The following is a 19162-nucleotide window of genomic DNA, read 5'->3' as shown; positions in this document are numbered from 1 at the left end:
CACACATCCTCTCATATACTTCAGATCATCTCTAGACTACTTAGAACACCCAATACAATGTAAGTACTATGTAAAGAGTTGTAACTACAATATAAACGTTATGTAAATAGCCATCAATGCACAGCAAATTCAAATTTTGCTTTTTAGAACTTCTCAGATTTTTTCCCCCTTTCTGAATATTTTCCATCTGCAGTTGGTTGAATCCTTGGATGTGAAATGTGTGGCTAGAGAGGATCGACTATATTTATCTTTAAAAGCGACTTCTATCTGTGGCCTGCAATTAAAGATTTTCCTTAAAGCAGATATACAAAGTTCCCTTTGAAAAGACATTTATCGGAGTAAAAAGTGAGTCACATTAAAGAAAAAGACAAAGAAAATAATAGTACAGGCGATCTCTGCATAACACAGAAGTCAGGAAATTGATGCTCAATTTTGTAAATGTTGCCCTAGATGGAAAAGTTCTCTGTGCTCCGAGTTAGAACAAAACCCAAAACAGGGCGCAGATGAGGACCAAAGCATCAACAAATGGTTCTTACCATATAAACCACAGCAACAAGGTCGTCCATCTAAAATGGGGTGTGAAAAGGTCCCTCATTTTGCCTCGGTCTTCCTGTTGCAAGACAAAGAATGCCATTTACTCTCCGCCCCTGCAGATGTGTGGACACCGGCTGGTGGCCTGAGACAAGTGAACACCCGCGGCTGGGAGGCAGGATTTCTGCTGGGCTGGACATTCAATACCCGAGAACCCAGGGGATTCCTGAAGGATGGAGACAGACCTCATCCCCACTCCAACCTGGAATCCTGGAGCCGGGAGGCAGACCCCCTCCGGTGTGGCCCCTTTGAGCCCTCTTGGGCGATTCCATGGACCCGGGGAGCAAACAATTAGTCCAAGATGTCTCAGACCATTTCATGCCTTCCCCACCCAAAGCCAGCTGCTGGTCAAGATGATCAAAATGAATGTGCTGAAAATCAATTCGCCAAAAGCCCACTTGCCAAAAGATCGATTAACTAAATGACCCATTTGCTGATTTTATATAACTTAGTAACTTACCAGATCTTTGCTTTGCAATGTTCTGTTTAAAAATATATACATATTCTATGATTGTGATTATCTTCTTCTTCAATATATTTAATGAATGTATTTTTCTTCATAGCAATTTGAGTAGTGCTCACTTATCTAAACATGCTAAAAAAATTTTTTTTAAGATTATGGGTTATAGGTGGTTTAATCTATGAATATTGTCTTTGTGAATAGAATATATTTGTAATGTATTTATTTGTTTCTTAACTTTTTCAAGCCTTTTTTTTAATGGAGGTCCTGGGGACTGAACCTAGGACCTCAGGCATGCTCAGCACGTGCTCTGCCACTGAGCTCTTACCCACGCCCGCCTCAATATATTCGTGAATAAAAAAAAAGCAATACTCATTAATATGCTTACCGTGAATGTTAGTAGTTATTGAATATATTTTAGAATGGATTCATTCATTGATATATTTAGGGATGTATTCATTAATATAGTTTTAGAGGGAATATATTGAGGAATAGATGTATTCATACATACATGGGAAAAATATATTCCTATTTACTAAATATATTCAAAAAGAATAACCCTTAAAATAAGTTTTTGGTAAATGGTTACACTGGCAAGTCAGTTCAGGAAAATTGGCTTTTGGAGAACTGGTCTGCTTCTGGAAAGCCCTTCTCTCCTCTTTTTGGTGGTGGGAGATTCACCACCTCCTTGGAGCCTTCCTGGACCTGAGAGAGCTCTCTCTCTGTGGGCTTGGCTGCCCCTGGCTGCATCAGCTATGCACCTGTCCGCATGACCTCCATCAAAAAACCCCCCAAAAAACAAAAACCCAGGGCTGGGAGTGGGGTATAGCACAGTGCTAGAGTGCATGCTTCGCCTGCAGGAGGTCCTGGGTTCAATCCCCCAGCACCTCCATTAAAAGAAAAAGGGGCCCACAGCAGGGCACTCTGAAACACAGTGAGGCCCCCCACAGCAGCAGCCCCCTTCCAAGGTGAAGACCACAACTGGAGCATCCACGTTTGACACTTTCACTTCGCAAAACACACTTCAAACCACTGTGTGCTTTCTCCACCCGGAGCAACTTCAACCAGGAGGCAGGGAGGAGAACGTGGCCTCTCCGCAAAGGCAACTAAAGGCGGCTTCTGCACCCCAGGTTCTTTGGGATGCCCCCCTACCCCACCACTGTGCCTCCCAAAGTGGATCGGGGGTCTCCTGGCTTCCACGTTGTGAGACCCCTGCCTAACACTACCTCTCAATCAGATGAAATTCCACTCAGTTCTTTTTGCATAGTATAGAAATAATCAGAAATACTATTTCCTTGTCGGGTCTGTTGTTTGCTTACGTGCATTTGTGATGTTTCTCTAAGGTGCTTGGATGATTCTTGAGGGCAGGAACTGCTGCCTTTAATCCAGCTCCTTTCTTCCCATTTGTACCTGTGCTAGGTGCTCATAAATACTCACTGAAGCGTATTCCCTGATGGTGTTGCCATGGGGAGCGATGCACCATCCATTACGGACAGGCTACACGGGCACGCAGGATGGCGCAGTATGGCGCCTTGGATCTAAGCCTATCCCTGCACTTTCTAATGTGGTTTTATTGTCAAGCCTTTGACAATCAATCACATTTGCTAATCAGACTTCATGGGTGCTGACAGATGAAACTGAAGCAGTAGTAGTTACAGGACCCATTAAGGGACATTATATTCCATTTCTCTAGTCACTGGCTAAGTTCTCCAAGTGGCACTTTAAGGACTTGGAAGTGAAAATACACAGACTGCAGCTGCCAAATTCCCCTTGCAGGTCCTGTCAATGGCGCCCTGCCCCAGCCACTCGCTGTATACCCACAAGCACGGGGACACCCCCCGCCCCCATCATGTACACACGCTCCCCAGTGCATGCAGGGACATGCATTGAATCAGTCTGCCAGTCACCAACCTGTCTGGAGATGATGAGTTTCCCCAGAGGCATGGGGGCTCCGTTTTCTGTGGCTATCCTCTTTAAGGTGGCGATAGCCTTCTCCTGGTTCCCGGACAGTACATCATATCTTGCACTCTCTGGCAGCCACTATGGGGACAGGAGACCCAGATGTGGCCAGTTAGGGCAGAACAGAATGCTCGGTCCCAAACATACACTCTTATCTGTGTGTAGAGTCCTAAAGAGTGGAGGCTCCGGAGCCAGAAGACTGGCTTCAAATCCTGGCACTGCCATTGATTATGTGCTCTGTGACCTTGAGCGATAACTTGATCTCTCTGTGCCTCCATTTCCTCATCCATAGAATGGGGATAATAATGGATCACCCTTCTTAGGGTTGTTGAGAGGATCAAATGGGATATTCCAGTCAAAGCGCTTAGCACAGTGCCTGGAATGGGTTAATGGAGGTGTTACTGTTGCCATTGCTATGACTATAATTTGGTACTGCTGAGTTCCAGGTGATGGCTGAATTAAATTGACTGACACTAGAAAAGGAAAAAATATAAAAGTCCACCACTCTCACCATCATCATCATCTCTCAAGAAACTACACCTCACCTGTGTTCAGCATCACCTTGCAAACTCAAAGAGACAGAAAGAAATCAGAAAGACCTTTAGACCTAACAGAGGCCCAACCCCAAGTGACTAGATAAAGATATCTTCATAAAACAAAGCAACAGCAATCTGTGAAATAACAGAAGGTAAGGCTGGGAGTCAGAAAATCTGGTTCAAATAAGTTCTGCTGTTTATTTGCTGTGTGCCTTTTGACAAGTCAATCAACCTCTCTGGGCCTCAGTTGCCTCATTAGTAAAATGAGACTGTAGCAGAGATTGCTCATGTCCATTAAAATTCATGCCTCCCTTTCCATAGCATAGAGTTGTACTCGGATATGGCTGCCCAGCCAGGAACTACATTTCCCAGCACCCCTTGCATCCCAGTGAGGCCATGTGACATGCTTTCACCAATGGCATATGAGACGAATATTCCTGGCTGTCTCTACCTGCCCTTCTTCAGTCTGCGTGTAGAAGACTCCAAAGCCCTGGACAATGGCAGAGCTACAAGCTGGAAGGAACCTGGGTCCGGAATCACACCTGCCAAAAGGAGCATCCATTCTGCGCTCTTATGTGAGTGAGAAATAAACTCCTATCATGTTAAGTTACTGAATGTGTAGGCTTTGTTTGTTATAGCAGCTGGTATCATCCTAACTAATATCGGGTTCATCATGTCCCACCTCCCGTGGTTATTGGGAGGAATAAATATGATAATGCATGTAAAGAGCCTGTACAGAGCCTGCTACAATGTTATACTCTGTAATTATTACTACCTACTATCATTACCAGAAATTATTACGTTATTTACCATCGATGAGATCCATCCTTCCACCCATAGGCCTATTTTGGGGCCCACTGGTTAGAAAGCATTTCATGAGTGTGGTCTACACATGAAATGGTAAGTGTATGGTTTGATCTCACTCTGTGTGTGTGTGTGTGTGTGTGTGTGTGTGTAGGGGCGTTAATTTATGCAGAGCTGAGATGGAGAGAGCATTTGAACCCCTGGACCCAGCCATGCCTGAAGCCATGTTTAATTTTCTATCATGTATCTCTTTCACTCAAGCCAGTCTGAACTGGGTTTTTGTCACTTGCAATGTAAGAATCCCAACTATTCCAAATACAGTCACCTTAAGTGTAGATCCTTCAGTGGGTGGGCAAGGTACTCCCCACCCTCTTGCTATCTCCCTAAAGAACATCCCAGCAGAATCTGGAGAAAACCAGACACCCCATATTGGGCCAAAACCAGACCCTGTTCCTTTATCTCATTACCTGATTAAAACGATAATCTTAAGAGGTGGCTTTGGTGCCCTCCTCCTCACTCTACCTACCAAAATATAGTGAATGGCAGGAGACCAACTAGCAAAGGCTGAGATCTCGTAAACAAAGATACCTACAAAACACAGGACAGCAAAGAGGAGGAGCGGGACAGCCGAGAGGATGAGCAGCCAACGCCAGCCCAGGCTGGGCATCACGAACACAGCCAGGATGACCTCGAACACTGTCCCGATGGCCCAGAACACCTGGCACAGGAGAATGGGGGTCAGTAATGGGCAGCATTGGTCAACACAGTGAGCAAGTTCTGGATCATTGTAGACAAGGTTATCCACATGGGTAAGGGGTCCTTTGGGGGGGGCATGATCAGGAAAGTCAGACTGGCCATCACTTTTACTATGGTCCACATGGTTGGACCAGAGCCTCCATGTTGTCCATCTCCCGAGGGTACCGCCCACTGTACAGTATTTGTATGGTGCCCACTGGAGTGGGCAATGTGGCAGCTCTGATTAAGGAGATCAATATGATCAAACTGTGTGAGGTCAGTACAGCAGTGGACACATTGACTTTCGTGTACTGACGTCCACCCCCTTTGCCCAGTAGCGCCCCAGTATCCTTTATCAGAATTGCCTCTCCCTCATAGGGCTGAATATCTGCTTCTGCTTCTCTGTGTCACTCTTCATCCTTCTCCACCTTGCTCTTTGTATGGACTGCATCAACGGGCTCCCTGTTCCCTGGCTTCACATTGGGTGCAGCCAAAGGGGAGCCCCACAGGAGATGGGAAGGAGGAGAGATTGGGGTGCCTATTCCTCTGGCTCTTTCTCTGCAGGGTGGAGACAGGCTGGCTGCATCCCTCAGCTGAAGGTCACAGCTCCTGTCCAGCAGCCTTTGCTGATCCACACCCTCCCTGTCTCTCTCTCTCTCTCTCTCTTTCTGGGCTGCTAATTACTCCTTCCCTTTACCCCTTCAGGGTCTTTATAAATAGTCCCTTTATGAAACCCTCTTCAAATTATCCTAATTTGAGTACGCTGTTTCCTGCTGCAACCCTGAATCTACAACTATGGTCCATTTCATAACATCGTCCTTCATCTTCCCAGTTTGGGAGCCCCAAGACCCTTCCTAAATCCCCTTTTTCTTAAAGGAACCACAGTCCCTTCCAGTTGCTGACAACCAGAGGGACAGTCAAAATGTCTAACAACTTATAGCACTGGCCAATCAGAAGGGACACCATATAGCACTGACCAATCAGAATGAACATTGGTCACACAACTCCCCCCCTTCATGATTGTGTGCCAGGAGTTAACTCTTCAGCTGCTGGATCATGGGGAGTTCTAGGGAGTCCTTAGAAAGGACAGGGTGTCAGGCAATGAGAGCCAATCAGTGTTCAGGATCAGCTGGCACGGACGCATTTCAATAATGAAACAACCAGTGTGGACCTGCTGACCACCACCCTGATTGGTCAGGGGTAGATGCAGTCAGGATGGTTAAGCTGGGCTGTGGGGTCAACGTGATCAAGATTGTCAATATAGTCACGGTGATTAGGGAGGTCAGAGTGGCATCACAGTCATCACTGTGGACCTCAGTGTCCTGCAGGGACAAATAAACACTGCATGGAGGAGGGCCACTGGGCAGTCATGTATTTGCCCTGAGACCTTCTGGATCATGGTTGAAAAATGGGTCACAGGACCCTGGCAGAGGGAGAGCTTGAAAGGGACTGGCTGGTCCAAGAGAGTTTTAGGGCAGCCTATTGGCCACAGAAGTGGCCGCAAATCGAGATCTCACACGAGACACAGGTGAGTCTGGATGCAAACAGAGGTAACGAGTGATGATATGGGTGAAGGGCAGGAGTTTGGTCCACTCAAGCTACACTGCTCATCACCAAGTCTCAGAGAAACGCTATTTCAAGAAGGACATATTACCTGCCTGCCTCCCTCTTTTTTTTAAGCGATGATAAACTGAATATTCTTGTCAATGGAAAAATTTATCCATTTTGCAAGACCACCATATTGAAATCAACATAACTGATCCATTCAAATCCTTGTGTACTGAGTCTGTTATTTTCCCCAAGCTCCCTTTTCCATGTCTTATGGTTCAAGACGCCTGGGAACCTCCTGCTCAGAAAATGGGTATTCTCCAGAAACCCAGACCAACCTCCTTACCTCAATCAGCAAAATACACTTAGCTCTGGCTTTCATGGGAAGGAACTCAGCATACAGGGTCACCCTGGGAAGGCAAAAGACAGAAAGAAGGTGAAGGTCAGGACTGAGTGAGAAGATTGCTACAGTTTTCTGAACTTCTTGGCCAATATCCCCCAAGGGTAGTCTGTAGACCACTTACATCAGGATTTCTGGGGATGATGGCTAAATATGTAGATCCCCAGGCTCCACCCTAGACCTTCAGAAACAGACCCTCGGGTGGGGGGCGTCCGGGCATCTGCATTTTTAACGAATTCCCCATATGATTCTTACATTCAGTAGCTACCCATCCTTGAGCATTCCTCACAACCCAGTGAATCGACATGAAAAAAGAGTGGTGGGAGTATGGGTAACTTCCATCTAGAACCATTTCTCAGGTTTTCCCTATCGCCCAAGTCCTGAATCAACTTGGAGTTAGAGGCCTTTCATTCTGTGGGGTGCCCCTCATCCGGGGTCCATCTGACGTCTCCTGGTGACCAGACTCAGCCCATGTCTTCTTGGCAGGAACCCCACAGAAATGATGCTGAACTCTTTCCAGGTTCTCACACCAGGGACACGATGTCATCTCATTCCATCACTGGTGATATGAACTTTCATCACCAGATCAAGTTGTCTGACAGATAGTTCTCTCCTAAAGTTATCATTTTCCATTTGTGATTAAGTACTCTGTGGGGGAACACTCAGAGATTATGTCAATATCCTGCTCCCAGGAGAACCTCTAATCACCAGTTTTAGCTTTCTATCCATTGACTATTTCTGCCTGAATCAACACTACTCTGATGGCAAATGGTATTTATTATTTCCATAACTCCTTCTACATTTATAAGTTGACATTCCACTGTAAGGAAGAGCTTCCTTCCTTCCTCCCTCCCTTCCTCCCTCCCTTCCTTCCTTCCATTTCTTCACACATGCAGCATCCTGCCAGCGATCCTTCCACATAAGTGTTCCAACTCTTACCACTCTGGGCATGCCAGCCCAACTTCCAATCGCCAGCACCTGCAACCCTTCCCTGAGTGTTTTCTCTGGTCATTAAAGCTTGCTTCGCCAACCTGTGTGGCAGACCAGAAGCAACCGAGGAATTTAAACTTCCCAGGAGCAGCTCTCAACCAATGACAGTTCCCTCATCCCTCGAACGTTGGAGAATGTGCTGCAGCGTCTCCCAGAGGAAACTACCTGCTCTTAAGTCTCTGGGTCATGGTCTGCTTCCGAAAAGACAGTTTGGAAATCTTTCCATAGTAATATATCTCGATCTACCACATTATTATTATTTTTTTTAATTTACCACATGATTTTTAACAGCTGTAACCCTATTGACGATTACTTAGATTGTTTTCAGTTTCTCGTTTTCGCAACATATGCCACAAGAAACATCTTTTCCTGGAATTGGCTTGCCCCACATTTGGTCATTATTTATAGTGGTTCATTATGAAAATGAGCAATTTGATCTTCATCCAAAGTACGGTGATTGTTACAATCACACTGAAGACCACAAGAATGAGCAATGAAATGAGCGATGCCAAGAAGCAGCTTTCCTGCTGTAAATAAATTCCCATTGCAAATAATCGCACTGACAGCATTTGGCAATTAGAGATTTGCCATTTGGATCAACTGCTTGGAAAAAGTGACCTGTGATCTCCGTTTGGAACAGGGGGGCAGCCACCTGGGCTATTCCTCTTTAAGAGCGGCTAAAACACCCATAGGATACCAGTGAAGGCCAGCGTCCATCTCAGCCCCTCAGGTAAGTGGCATTTCTGCTGAAATACACAGACTCTCTACTGGAAATAAACCATTTGCTCTGGTGCCAACCTGTATTTGGTATATTTTTGTGAGGCAGTACATGCAATTAGAGGTGATTATCATTTTGGGGGGTGCCTATTTGCATTTTTTAAATTTTCTCAAACAAAAATGTATTGTTTGTAATGATAAAAATAAAGTTACATTCAACCCACTTTTGATCCCTTGCTTGGATTAAAGTGTGTTCTTTCTTGATGTACCCCAGAGGCAGAAAATGTAATTATTTGGCCTCCTAAGTGTGATTCCTCTTTCCTGTTTCAATGAAAGGGAACAGAACCCTTCCAGAACCACCAGTTCTACATTCCCAGAATCATCTCTGAATCAGGACCAGGGACCCAGCGGACATGAGTGATTTAGCCGGACTTTAAAAGCTCAGAACACTTTCATGGTATTTGTTCAGATAAAAGTGCTCTGGCCTTAGGCAGAGCTGGGTGTGAACCCAGTCTCTCCACGCGGGGAATGGTTTGCAAAAGTTGCCCCACTGTTGTGCTGCCTGCGAGCTGGCTGCTCACTCCATCCAGAGTCCATTTCCCCATCCCTTGAATCTGGCCTCATGACTTGCTTTTGATCAAGAGAATGTTGTAGGAGTGCCAGTTCCAAGCTTGGGCCTCAGGAGACTCTGTGGCTTCTGCTTGTTCTCTTGGACTCCTGCCCAGATGCCATCTGACCTGGGGGCCCGGCTAGCCAGCTGGAGCATCAGAGGCTTGTGGAACAGAGATGACTCAGCTGTCGCCAGTCCCCATCCAACTCACCAGCTGACGAGAGACACGAGTCAGCCTCGTCAAGACCAGAACAACTGAATCACCGAACTACAAAATCATGAATTCAATAAATTGTTGTCGTTTTAAGCCGTGAGTGTTGGGGTGGTTTGTTACAAAGCAAAAGGTAACGCTACACTCCACTGAATAACCATCTGACCTTAGGCAAGTCACTCAGGATCTCTGAGCCTCAGTTTTATCATCTGTAAAATGGGAGCAGTAGGCTTGTTCAATGGACAGGATGAGGTAGTGTGAAGAGAGGGCCTAGCACGGCACCTGCACTTGGGAAGCACTCCACTGACATTACTATTATCATCACTATTAATGTTGTTGTTATTACTAAGAACCGGTGTGAACCCCTACTTTGGAAGGGAAGAGGAAAAGAAAGAGGAAATAGTGGGAGACAAGGAGTTAGGCAAAAATTAGGGCAGATGGATGGGTTCCTTATTAATTTGCATATGAATTGATGATCGGTAGCTGTAATTTACTGTGGTAATCAATTTACAAGATACGCAAGTCAAGTCTTAACACTGTATGCCTTAAACGCACACAGTACTGAGTGTCAATTACATCTCAATTAAAGTGAAAGAAAGACATTTTTCTCAGTTAAAATGTTTTAAATAACATGATCTGAATTTACACTAAAAATTCAGAGTCCTTTATAAGGACTTCTGATTGTTGAGCTTTTAAAAACTATACAGCAAGATAGTATTCATTTATTTTTGTGAGATGGTACAATTGGGTAAAATCCTTCCAAATGAATGGAAACTCTTAGTTATTTAATTACATAAAAGATATATTCAATTAAATGTTTCTGATTCATGAACTTAGGGGAGCCATTTTTATAACTAGATAAGAGCATGGCACAATTAAGACAATTATTTTTATGTAAATCGCTGGAGGGAAAGTACTGGGAAACCAGCGATTCTCTTGAGTGGCTAAATATTTCTTCTGTAATTTTGTTTGTGGTTTTTATTTGCCCTCTGCACGGACAAAAGAGCTACCAAATGGAGTCATTAAGAGAACACATTTGGAGGGTCAAGTGATGCTTAAATCTGAACCACTTACTATGAGACCTTAGACACGGGGCTTCTTTAAAGCTTCAGTTTTCTCACTTGTGAAATTGAGGTAATAAAATCTATGTCTTAAGATTTGGTGAGGTTTTAAGTGGTCAAGTGTATAAAGCACGTGATCTGGTGCCTGGAATGTAGTAATAGCTCAATTATCAGGCAGAAGGTCTACAGCGGCATTAAACAGATGAACAGCTAAATGGAGAGGCATGACATTTGGGGTGTGGGGGCAGGTAGGCAATTTGAGGACCCTCACGACATAGAAAAAGGGGGAAAGGCCCTCCCAGCTGCCCTGTTTCCTTCATTTTATTTCCCTGATGACCTGTCCTCTTTCCCTGAAGATCGCTTCCCTTTGTGGTTTTAGGAGCTGTTTTTTTCTCTCCTCTAGTTACTCTGCCATTAGAATCCCATCTGCTTACAATCTTCTAGAGGTCCCTTGAAATTTCTCTTCAGCTAATGGCACCTTTCTCTTGCTTTCCAGCACTGTGTAAGATTTATTTTATTTTTTATGCCTTTTATGTCATTTCCAGAAAATGTGGAAGAGGGAGGGGAACACAGTGCTTTGCAGGCCACCGTCTTGAACAAGAGTCACCGTGGAGACGGCCAACAGGCACATGAAGAAATACTCAATATTGCTAATTATCAGACAAAGGCAAAGCAAAGCTACAGTGAGGTATCACCTCACACCGGTCAGCATGGCCATCGTTCAAAAGTCCACCAATGATAAATGCTGGAGAGGGTGTGGAGAGAAGGGAACCCTCTTTCACTGCCGGTGGGAATGCAGTTTGGTGCAGCCACTGTGGACAACAGTACAGAGATTCCTTAAAAACCTAAAAACAGAGCAATCCCACTCCTGGGCATATATCCGGAGAAAACTAACTCGAAAAGATACATGCACCCCAATGTTCATGGCAGCACTATATACAATAGCCAAGACATGGAAGCAATCTAAATATCCATCGACAGATGACTGGATAAAGAAGTTGTGGTATATATATACAATGGAATACTACTCAGCCATACAAAAGAATGAAATAATGCCATTTGTAGCAACATGGATGGACATAGAAATTATCATCCTAAGTGAAATACGTCAGACAGAAAGACAAATATCATATGATATCACTTATATGTGCAAATGACACATTGAACTTATTTACAAAGCAGAAAGAGACTCATAGACATAGGAAACAAACTTATGGTTACCAAAGTGGTGTGGGAGGAATAAATTAGGAGTTTGGGATTTTCAGATACTAACTACTGTATATAAAATAGATAAACAACAAAGTCCAGCTGTAGAGCACAGGGAACTATATTCAATACCCTGTAATAACCTATAATGAAAAAGAATATGAAAAAGAATATATAGATGCATAACTGTATATATAAAGAATATATATGTACAGAATAATATATTCTGTCACCGGAAACTAAAACATTGTAAATCAACTATACTTCAATAAAAAAAAATTTCCCATTAATAATAATACACAAAAATCTCCTTTTAAAAATAAGAGAGAAAGAAAAAAGAATCACTGGGGACATTCTGAATACCTGGTTCCTTTCCCTTCCCTCATATGGAAAGAAAATCCAGGTGGCTGTTTAGAAGCTGGTTCTGCTGCTGTCTACCTGGGCATCCCTGGGAAGGAAATTGAATGTGTACTTCTGTGAGCTCACGCCTTCCAGCCACAAGGGGAAAACTGTCCCCTCGTCAATGAGTGGCTCATGAATGGGGCAGTGGCTGTATCTGCAGGAATTCCTGGCATTGGGCCAGCAGCAGTGGACTGACCACATTGGCCACAGCCCCTGCCAGCCCAGATTAATCGACTTGGCTTAGTGGCCTCTTCTTTAAGCTCCAGTGGTTTATAATCTCATCCCAGATCCAGGAGTACCAGTCAAATGCCTACTCTTCACAGCCCTGGAAGATCGATAACGAAAACAGGAGGGAAGGACTGAGTTGAACTGAAAGCCACTCACTGTCCTTCCAGCCTTTAAAGTGGCGGAAAGAGACTGGATTTGTTCCTGTGATTCGTCCAAGTGGTCACATCTCCCTTCCTCCATACCGAGTCCATTGTCCATCTCGCTGACGCCTGACCCTCTTGTCAAAGACTTTGGCAGACCATATGCTACCATATATTGAGTGCCCTGCCGGACGCTATCCTGGGCACTTCATATGTGTTTCCATTTAATATTCTAAGAGACCTGTGAGGTAGGTATGCTATTATCCCCATTTTAGAGATGGGGAAATGGCGTTGAAAGGCTTAGTGACTTGCCTAGGGATGCACAGCTATTATGTGACAGAGCCAGGATTCGAACCCAGGGAGCCTGGTTTCAGAGCCCAGGATTTAAACACCCTGCTTCTGCATTAGCATTCTCCTTCGAGGTCACTTCTCCCAGCCCTCCGCAATCCTGACACTCCAGAAGCTCAAGAAGTCAATTACCGAACTGTTGACCCTCGGAGGGCAGGGGTGCTGCGGTGCGACACCCTAGTCCTCACCCACCAAAGCCAATCTCACCATTTCTGTTGCCAAAGAGCCAGTCTGCCAGCAGCAGAGACCAACATGGAGCCCCCAGGATGAAACCAAGTTGTTTACATTGGACATCTTCCATTTTGGAAGGAGCAGTGAATCAACTTGAACAGAACTGGTACATCTTCTGGGAATTGGTTTGCCTTTCCTGCCCATAGGGTTTCAGGCAGCACTATTAGCCAAGGGTTTTCAAAGTATTTGATGTATTGACCCATGATCCCACAGCGCATGGGACCAAGGGAGCCGATATGAAACAAAGGAGATGCGGCAGTGAACATCTGACCATGGAATCCACTGGTCCTTTCACATAACATGCCACCCTGGAGCTGCTGGCCTGAGAGATGGAAGAGCCTTTTGTAGGTCCTGCAGAGGTATTAGCCTGGAGATGATGCCTTGTGAGGACAGGGCACTGTTTTCCAGGACACAATACACTCTTTAGTGGGGAGAGTATAGCTCAGTGGTAGAGCACGTGCTTAGCATGCACGAGGTCCTGGGTTCAATTCCTAGTATCTCCATTTAAAAAAATAAATAAATAAACCTAACTTCCTCCCCCAGTGCCCCAAATACATTCTTCAATCAATGACCATTATATGGTGCTCTGTAGAAAGAACACATGGTTGTGGAAATCAAAGGGCTGAAGTAGGAACAGTGTTCACTGCCATCACTCCCTGTGACCCACTGGAAGTAGGGGTGGAAATCTGAAGTAGAGGAGATAATCTGGGCAAACTCTTTAGAATAGCACCTGCCACTGTTAATTATTAAAACACTAAATATTGCCTTTAATCATCATCCTTTAGGGTGGGGTCCACTCTCTTTTCCCATAAACAACCCAACAGTAAATATTTCAGATTTGCAGGCCAGAGATTCTCTACCAAGACTACCCAACTCAATGGCTGTAGCATGGAAACAGACATAGATAATCTGTCAGTGCATTGGGTGGTGGTTTTCTAATAACATTTTTTGGTAGGGGTGTAATTATGTTTATTTATTTACTTAGCAGAAGTACTGGGGATTGAACCCAGGACCTCGTGCATGCTAAGCACGTGCTCTACCACTGAGCTATACCCCCCACCCCCCCAATCAATAAAATTTTATTTAGAGAACCAGTGAGCAGGTCAGATTCGGCCCACCTGCCACCATCTGCCAGTCTCTGTTTTAGAATTCCCCAGTTGGAAAGTAGGGGGCGGGATAAATTAGGAGTTTGGGATGAACAGATACACACTACTGTGTATAAAGTAGATAAACAACAAGGACCTACGGTATAGGACAGGGAACTATATTCAATTTCTTGTAATAAGCTATAATGGAAAAGAGTCTGAAAAAAAAATATATGTATGTACATGGACACCTGAAACTAACATTGTCAATCAACTACACTTTAAAAAAGAAAAAAAAGAATTCCCCAGTCTCCCAGGAGACAGTGACTTCTTCCTGCAAGTCCGGCTGCTCTCACTACCTGAACATCAGCAACAGCAAAATAACACGTAACTTACAGGTAATTAGCCCCATCCCCTGTCTCATTCGTGGTCAGGTGAGAAAGGACGAAGGAGCAGAGAGCATGACAGTTAAGAACACAGATGTTATAGGTAGACAAGGTCAGTTTCTTAGTTCCACCTGCACTCTGTGTGGCTTGGACAAATGATTTTACCCTCTGAGCCTCAGTTTCCTCACCTGTAAAATGGAGATTGCAATCATTTGACGACACAAAATCCTGGAGCTGCTGTGCTGTGTCAAAGATAAATGTCCCATCAATGCTAGATCTGTTATTTTTATTATTATTTTACATCTATGACCTTCCAGCTCTTGTGTTGCTTTGGTGGCTGTTCGTTGTTACAATCCCGACAATGATGCTATACTCTGGCTACACCATGGCTAGAGGCCCTAGTGTGGGTAGGCACCATCTTTGCATCCCTCTGAGGCCATGAACATAGCTGACCTGCTGCCTGGCTGGGTGGCCAGAGCTGGGTATTTACTTACGACTGGGGGACCCCTCCGATTCCGAAGCCCACCAGGCCCCGGAGCACCAGTATCCAGCTGTACACGGGTGCGAAAGCACTGAGGATGCCGTAGTACAGAGTCCAGAGCACGCTGATCTTCAGCCCCTGCGGAGAAGGAAGACATCTAGTCACAGGGCTTCTCAGCACCTCCAGGGCACACGCCCCCTGCACCTGTTTAAAGTCGCCAAGAGGGTCATGTTAGAGGGTAACCCACTCAGCCAAGGGGGTGCCTGGGGTTCTCTGTGTGGGTGGTGCCAACCCCTAGGGGGTGTCTGGGGAAATTGTGGGGCATTCTTGGTTGCCCCAGTGATTGGCATTTAATAGACAGGTCCCAGGAAATTTAGATGTCCCATAGCGCATGAAACCCAATCAAGACTTATCCTGTGTCCTGTACTGACTCAGATCAAACTTCCCGCTGGACCACCGTGCACCTGAACACGGTTTGTGATTATCTGCATCCAGACCTGCACTCTAGTTTACAGATGAACAGGATTTTGGGGGGTGGGTATAGTTTGAATACACTATTTTTTCAGGAATGCAACTTCTAGGGAAATTAAAGGAAGGCACACTTTGTTTTATCCAGAATTTTAAAAAATTGTTCATCATTTCAGAAAACCGTGATACCATGTGATACTGGAGTGACTGAGGGAACACGTCAGTTTCCTTCATGGGGCTTCTATATGTATCTATGAATAAACTGATCTGAATCTTATTTCAAAATGTCAGATCTAAAGAAGAAGCATCAGCGAGATTCCATTAAATCCAAACTTATTTATCATCAGGGCAAATATTCACGGCTTCCTTTTAGTATCTAGGCAGAGTTGTGGGTGAATATCTGCATATTGAAAGTAAATCTTATTTTATTAATTACCTCCTTTAAAACATTTCTCCCTCATGTCCTAGCTAGGGCATTATAACTGATTTCTTTTTGTTTGTTTATTTGTTTTTAATTTTGTTTTGGTTTCTTGTTTGTTTGCTTTTTTGGGGAGGGGGAGTAATTAGGTTTATTTATTCATTTTTAATGGAGGTACTAGGGATGGAATCCAGGATCTGGTGCGTGCTAAGCATGCACTCTACTACTGAGCTACATCTTTCCTCCTCTGATTTCTTTTTTTTTCTTTAATTGTGTAAGTGGCTAGGTTATTTTATCTTTGAAATTATTTCTGGATTAGGAGGGGCACAATAAAAAATTTAATAATTTTTTTTTAAATAAAGGGGACATTGTATTTGATGGGGTTGAGAACCACCTAGGATACAATACTGCAGGAAAAACTATGGTGCATAGTCCTGGAGTGTTCATTACCCTTAGAGACTGAGAAAAAAAATCAAGGGCGAATGGAGTTAAAAAATAGTTTTTATATCACAACCAATACCAAATGTATCAGGAGTAAAATGCAGATTTAATGTGAATTTTAGACCTGCCACGTGAGGTCTTGGCAGCACTCCCTCTGCAGCACGCTTCCCAGAGCTCCAGAGTTCACCCTCCTGCCTGCCCACCCAGAGATGTTTCAGGGAGAAGGTGAGACATACTAATTTCAGCTTTAAAGTGAAAATGAAGAAGGGACCAGAGAGGAAGTTTGGAGGTCTACCAGACGATTTCAGGTCTTTTGGAAAATGATTTCAGGTGAGAGAATATTTTAAATAACTTTGCATCACCTTGTGAGAAAGTGATTTCTTTTTCCTTTCAATTTTCATCCTGCTGATAATATCCACGAGGAAATATCCACCTTTTAAACACCTGCTAATTTCTCTTTAACAGAGAGGGCAGTGGGGCAACCATACCCGCTAGAATTCTATAACAATGTTTTTCATTGTGTTTATTTTTGCAAGTGATTTCTACTTAGGGGCAATTGCTATTGATTTCCCATTTGAGACTCTTTGTCAAGTTTTCTTTTCCAAAAACATGCATTTAAGATTTTTTTTTAAAGGAAAACATGCTGATATAAAGAAAGATTATTAAGCACATAAGAGACCAGGTAGGGGAGGAATTATTAAAGTCTAGGAAGCTCTGGATCTATTGCAATAACAAAGCAACTTTTCTGTTCCCCTAAACCCGTGGCTATGAAATTGGTACCAGCCACATATATACTGAGTTCCTATTTTTTTTGGCTTAAGCTAACTTAATAGGGGCTTTCTTCTTTGGAACCCAAAGAGTCTTGAATCAGAAACCAGACATCATTAGCAGCAGAGACCATAAAAGGAAGGAAGGAAAACAGAGCAGGGGAGGAGAGGGGAGAGAGGAGGGCGCCCAGACTGGCGCATGGGAGCTAAGCTGCCTGGGAGCTGGGTTATCCTGGTGAGGTCACCGGGTGTCCCCATGCCTGTCCTGTCAGTCACAGCAGACTGCAGCTGGCTCTGCATTTGCCCGCTGATGCCAGGGCTTTCCAGCTGCCCAGAAAATGAGGACTCAGCAACCATTTGGAAGTACTGTCATGGCTATCGCAAAGGGATGAGCACTTCCAGGAAACCTCGTCCAACCACTGCTCAGGGACTCGGCAGAAATGTCCTTCCAGCTTCTCATTAACTACACTTGTCATTCTGCCTAATATCCATTCTGTCTTTTAGATTGTTACCCCTCCCTCCCCTGCCTTCCTCCCTCTGTCCTTCCTTCCTCCAATATTCATTAAGCATCCCCTGTATACCAGGCTTTAGAGATAGACACATAGACATTATAATTCATTAATTTGCTCATCAATTATTCATTCAACAATATGCATGTATTGAGTGCCTGCAGTATGCCAGACACTCGAGATATGGATATATATTATACATTCATTCAATATACATGTACTGAATACCTGTTGTGTGCCTGGCACTAGAGGTACTGATAAGTACCCTTCATTCATTTGTTCACCATGCATGTATCAAGCACCTGTTGTGTGCCTGCCAGTTGAATAATACACGTTATTCATTCATTCATCCATTTACTATGCACCTATTGACGGCCTGCGGTTTGCTAAGCACTTGGCTTTGTTCTGTGCTTAGCAAACGTGACAGCCAGAGTCACTGACTTCATGGAACTTTCATTTGCATTTTAAAAATTGTTGTCCCATCCTTACACTGGGTCCTCACAGTGGCCTGTGGGAAGAGGTGGTTATTTTCAGGTCCACTTTACAAATCAGCACAGGGAAGGTCGAAGGAGGTGAGCGATTTGTTCAGGATCAGCAGAGTCAAAACTGAAGCCAAGATTCCCTACCCTAAAAGCTACACTTGGAATGAGCCACTCTCCTCCTCCAGGGCCTTCAATGGCTCCCCATTACCTCTGGCAGAGAATATCCACGCATGCACTGAGCTTTTCAAAAACCCTTAACTCTTTTCATTTTGATGCAAAATATGTCACTTTTGAAACGGAGGCAACTGATTCAAAACCCTAGGAAGCATTGCATGGGGTTAAATGAAACACACCTGGGGGCCTCATTTGGCTCAGGGCTCAGCAGTTTGCAACCTGTCACCTGGAAAGGCTCCAAGCTTCTGCTCCAAGAAGCAGAGAGTCTTGCTGCCACTTGGGTGCCGGGCGGGCAACCCCAAAGAAGTGTGCTGACCTCACTGCTACGAGCGTTGCTCAGTCACCTGCAGGGCTGTCTGACTCAAGCCCCCTGCACCTCTCCAATGATGCTCAAGTACCAAGAAGAGAGTCACAGGGCAAGGAAATCCGAGGATTTTCAGATATTGGAATGAGAGGTCAAGTGCCTGCCACCCACCTCCTTCTCCCCCTTCGAGATAACATGGACATATAGCCTTTGAACTAGATGGTGACCTGATCATTTTCCGAATTTTTTTTTTTTTGAGTCCCAACCAGTAGTAGTTACCATTGATCTTGGGCTATCCACGTATCAGTGAATACTGTTCTAGGTGTATTATATACGTTTTCTCCTTTTTAAAAAATATTATTTATTTATTTAGGTTTTTGGTGTTTTTTGTTTGTTCATTTTGGGTTTTGTTTGAGGGGGAGGTAATTCAGTTTATTTATTTACTTATTTATTTTAATGGAGGTACCGAG

At 44.3% G+C, this 19162-nt stretch overlaps 1 protein-coding gene across 1 annotated transcript in view; it reads right to left on the bottom strand.

Moving 5' to 3' along the window:
- Nucleotides 1-19162, bottom strand: part of SVOP (SV2 related protein) — a 61709-nt gene that overhangs the window by 17308 nt on the left and 25239 nt on the right. Inside the window, exons 6-10 of the mRNA XM_010963558.3 lie at nt 15143-15267; nt 6980-7043; nt 4943-5068; nt 2963-3091; nt 537-610 (exon numbers count right to left, since the gene is read on the bottom strand). Of these exons, the coding sequence (XP_010961860.2) occupies nt 537-610; nt 2963-3091; nt 4943-5068; nt 6980-7043; nt 15143-15267 (518 nt within the window). The remainder of the gene's footprint in view (nt 1-536; nt 611-2962; nt 3092-4942; nt 5069-6979; nt 7044-15142; nt 15268-19162) is intronic.

The sequence above is a fragment of the Camelus bactrianus genome, chromosome 32, assembly GCF_048773025.1.
Source record: "Camelus bactrianus isolate YW-2024 breed Bactrian camel chromosome 32, ASM4877302v1, whole genome shotgun sequence".
Classification (NCBI taxonomy): Eukaryota; Metazoa; Chordata; class Mammalia; order Artiodactyla; family Camelidae; genus Camelus; species Camelus bactrianus.
This window is presented reverse-complemented; position numbering and strand designations above follow the sequence as displayed.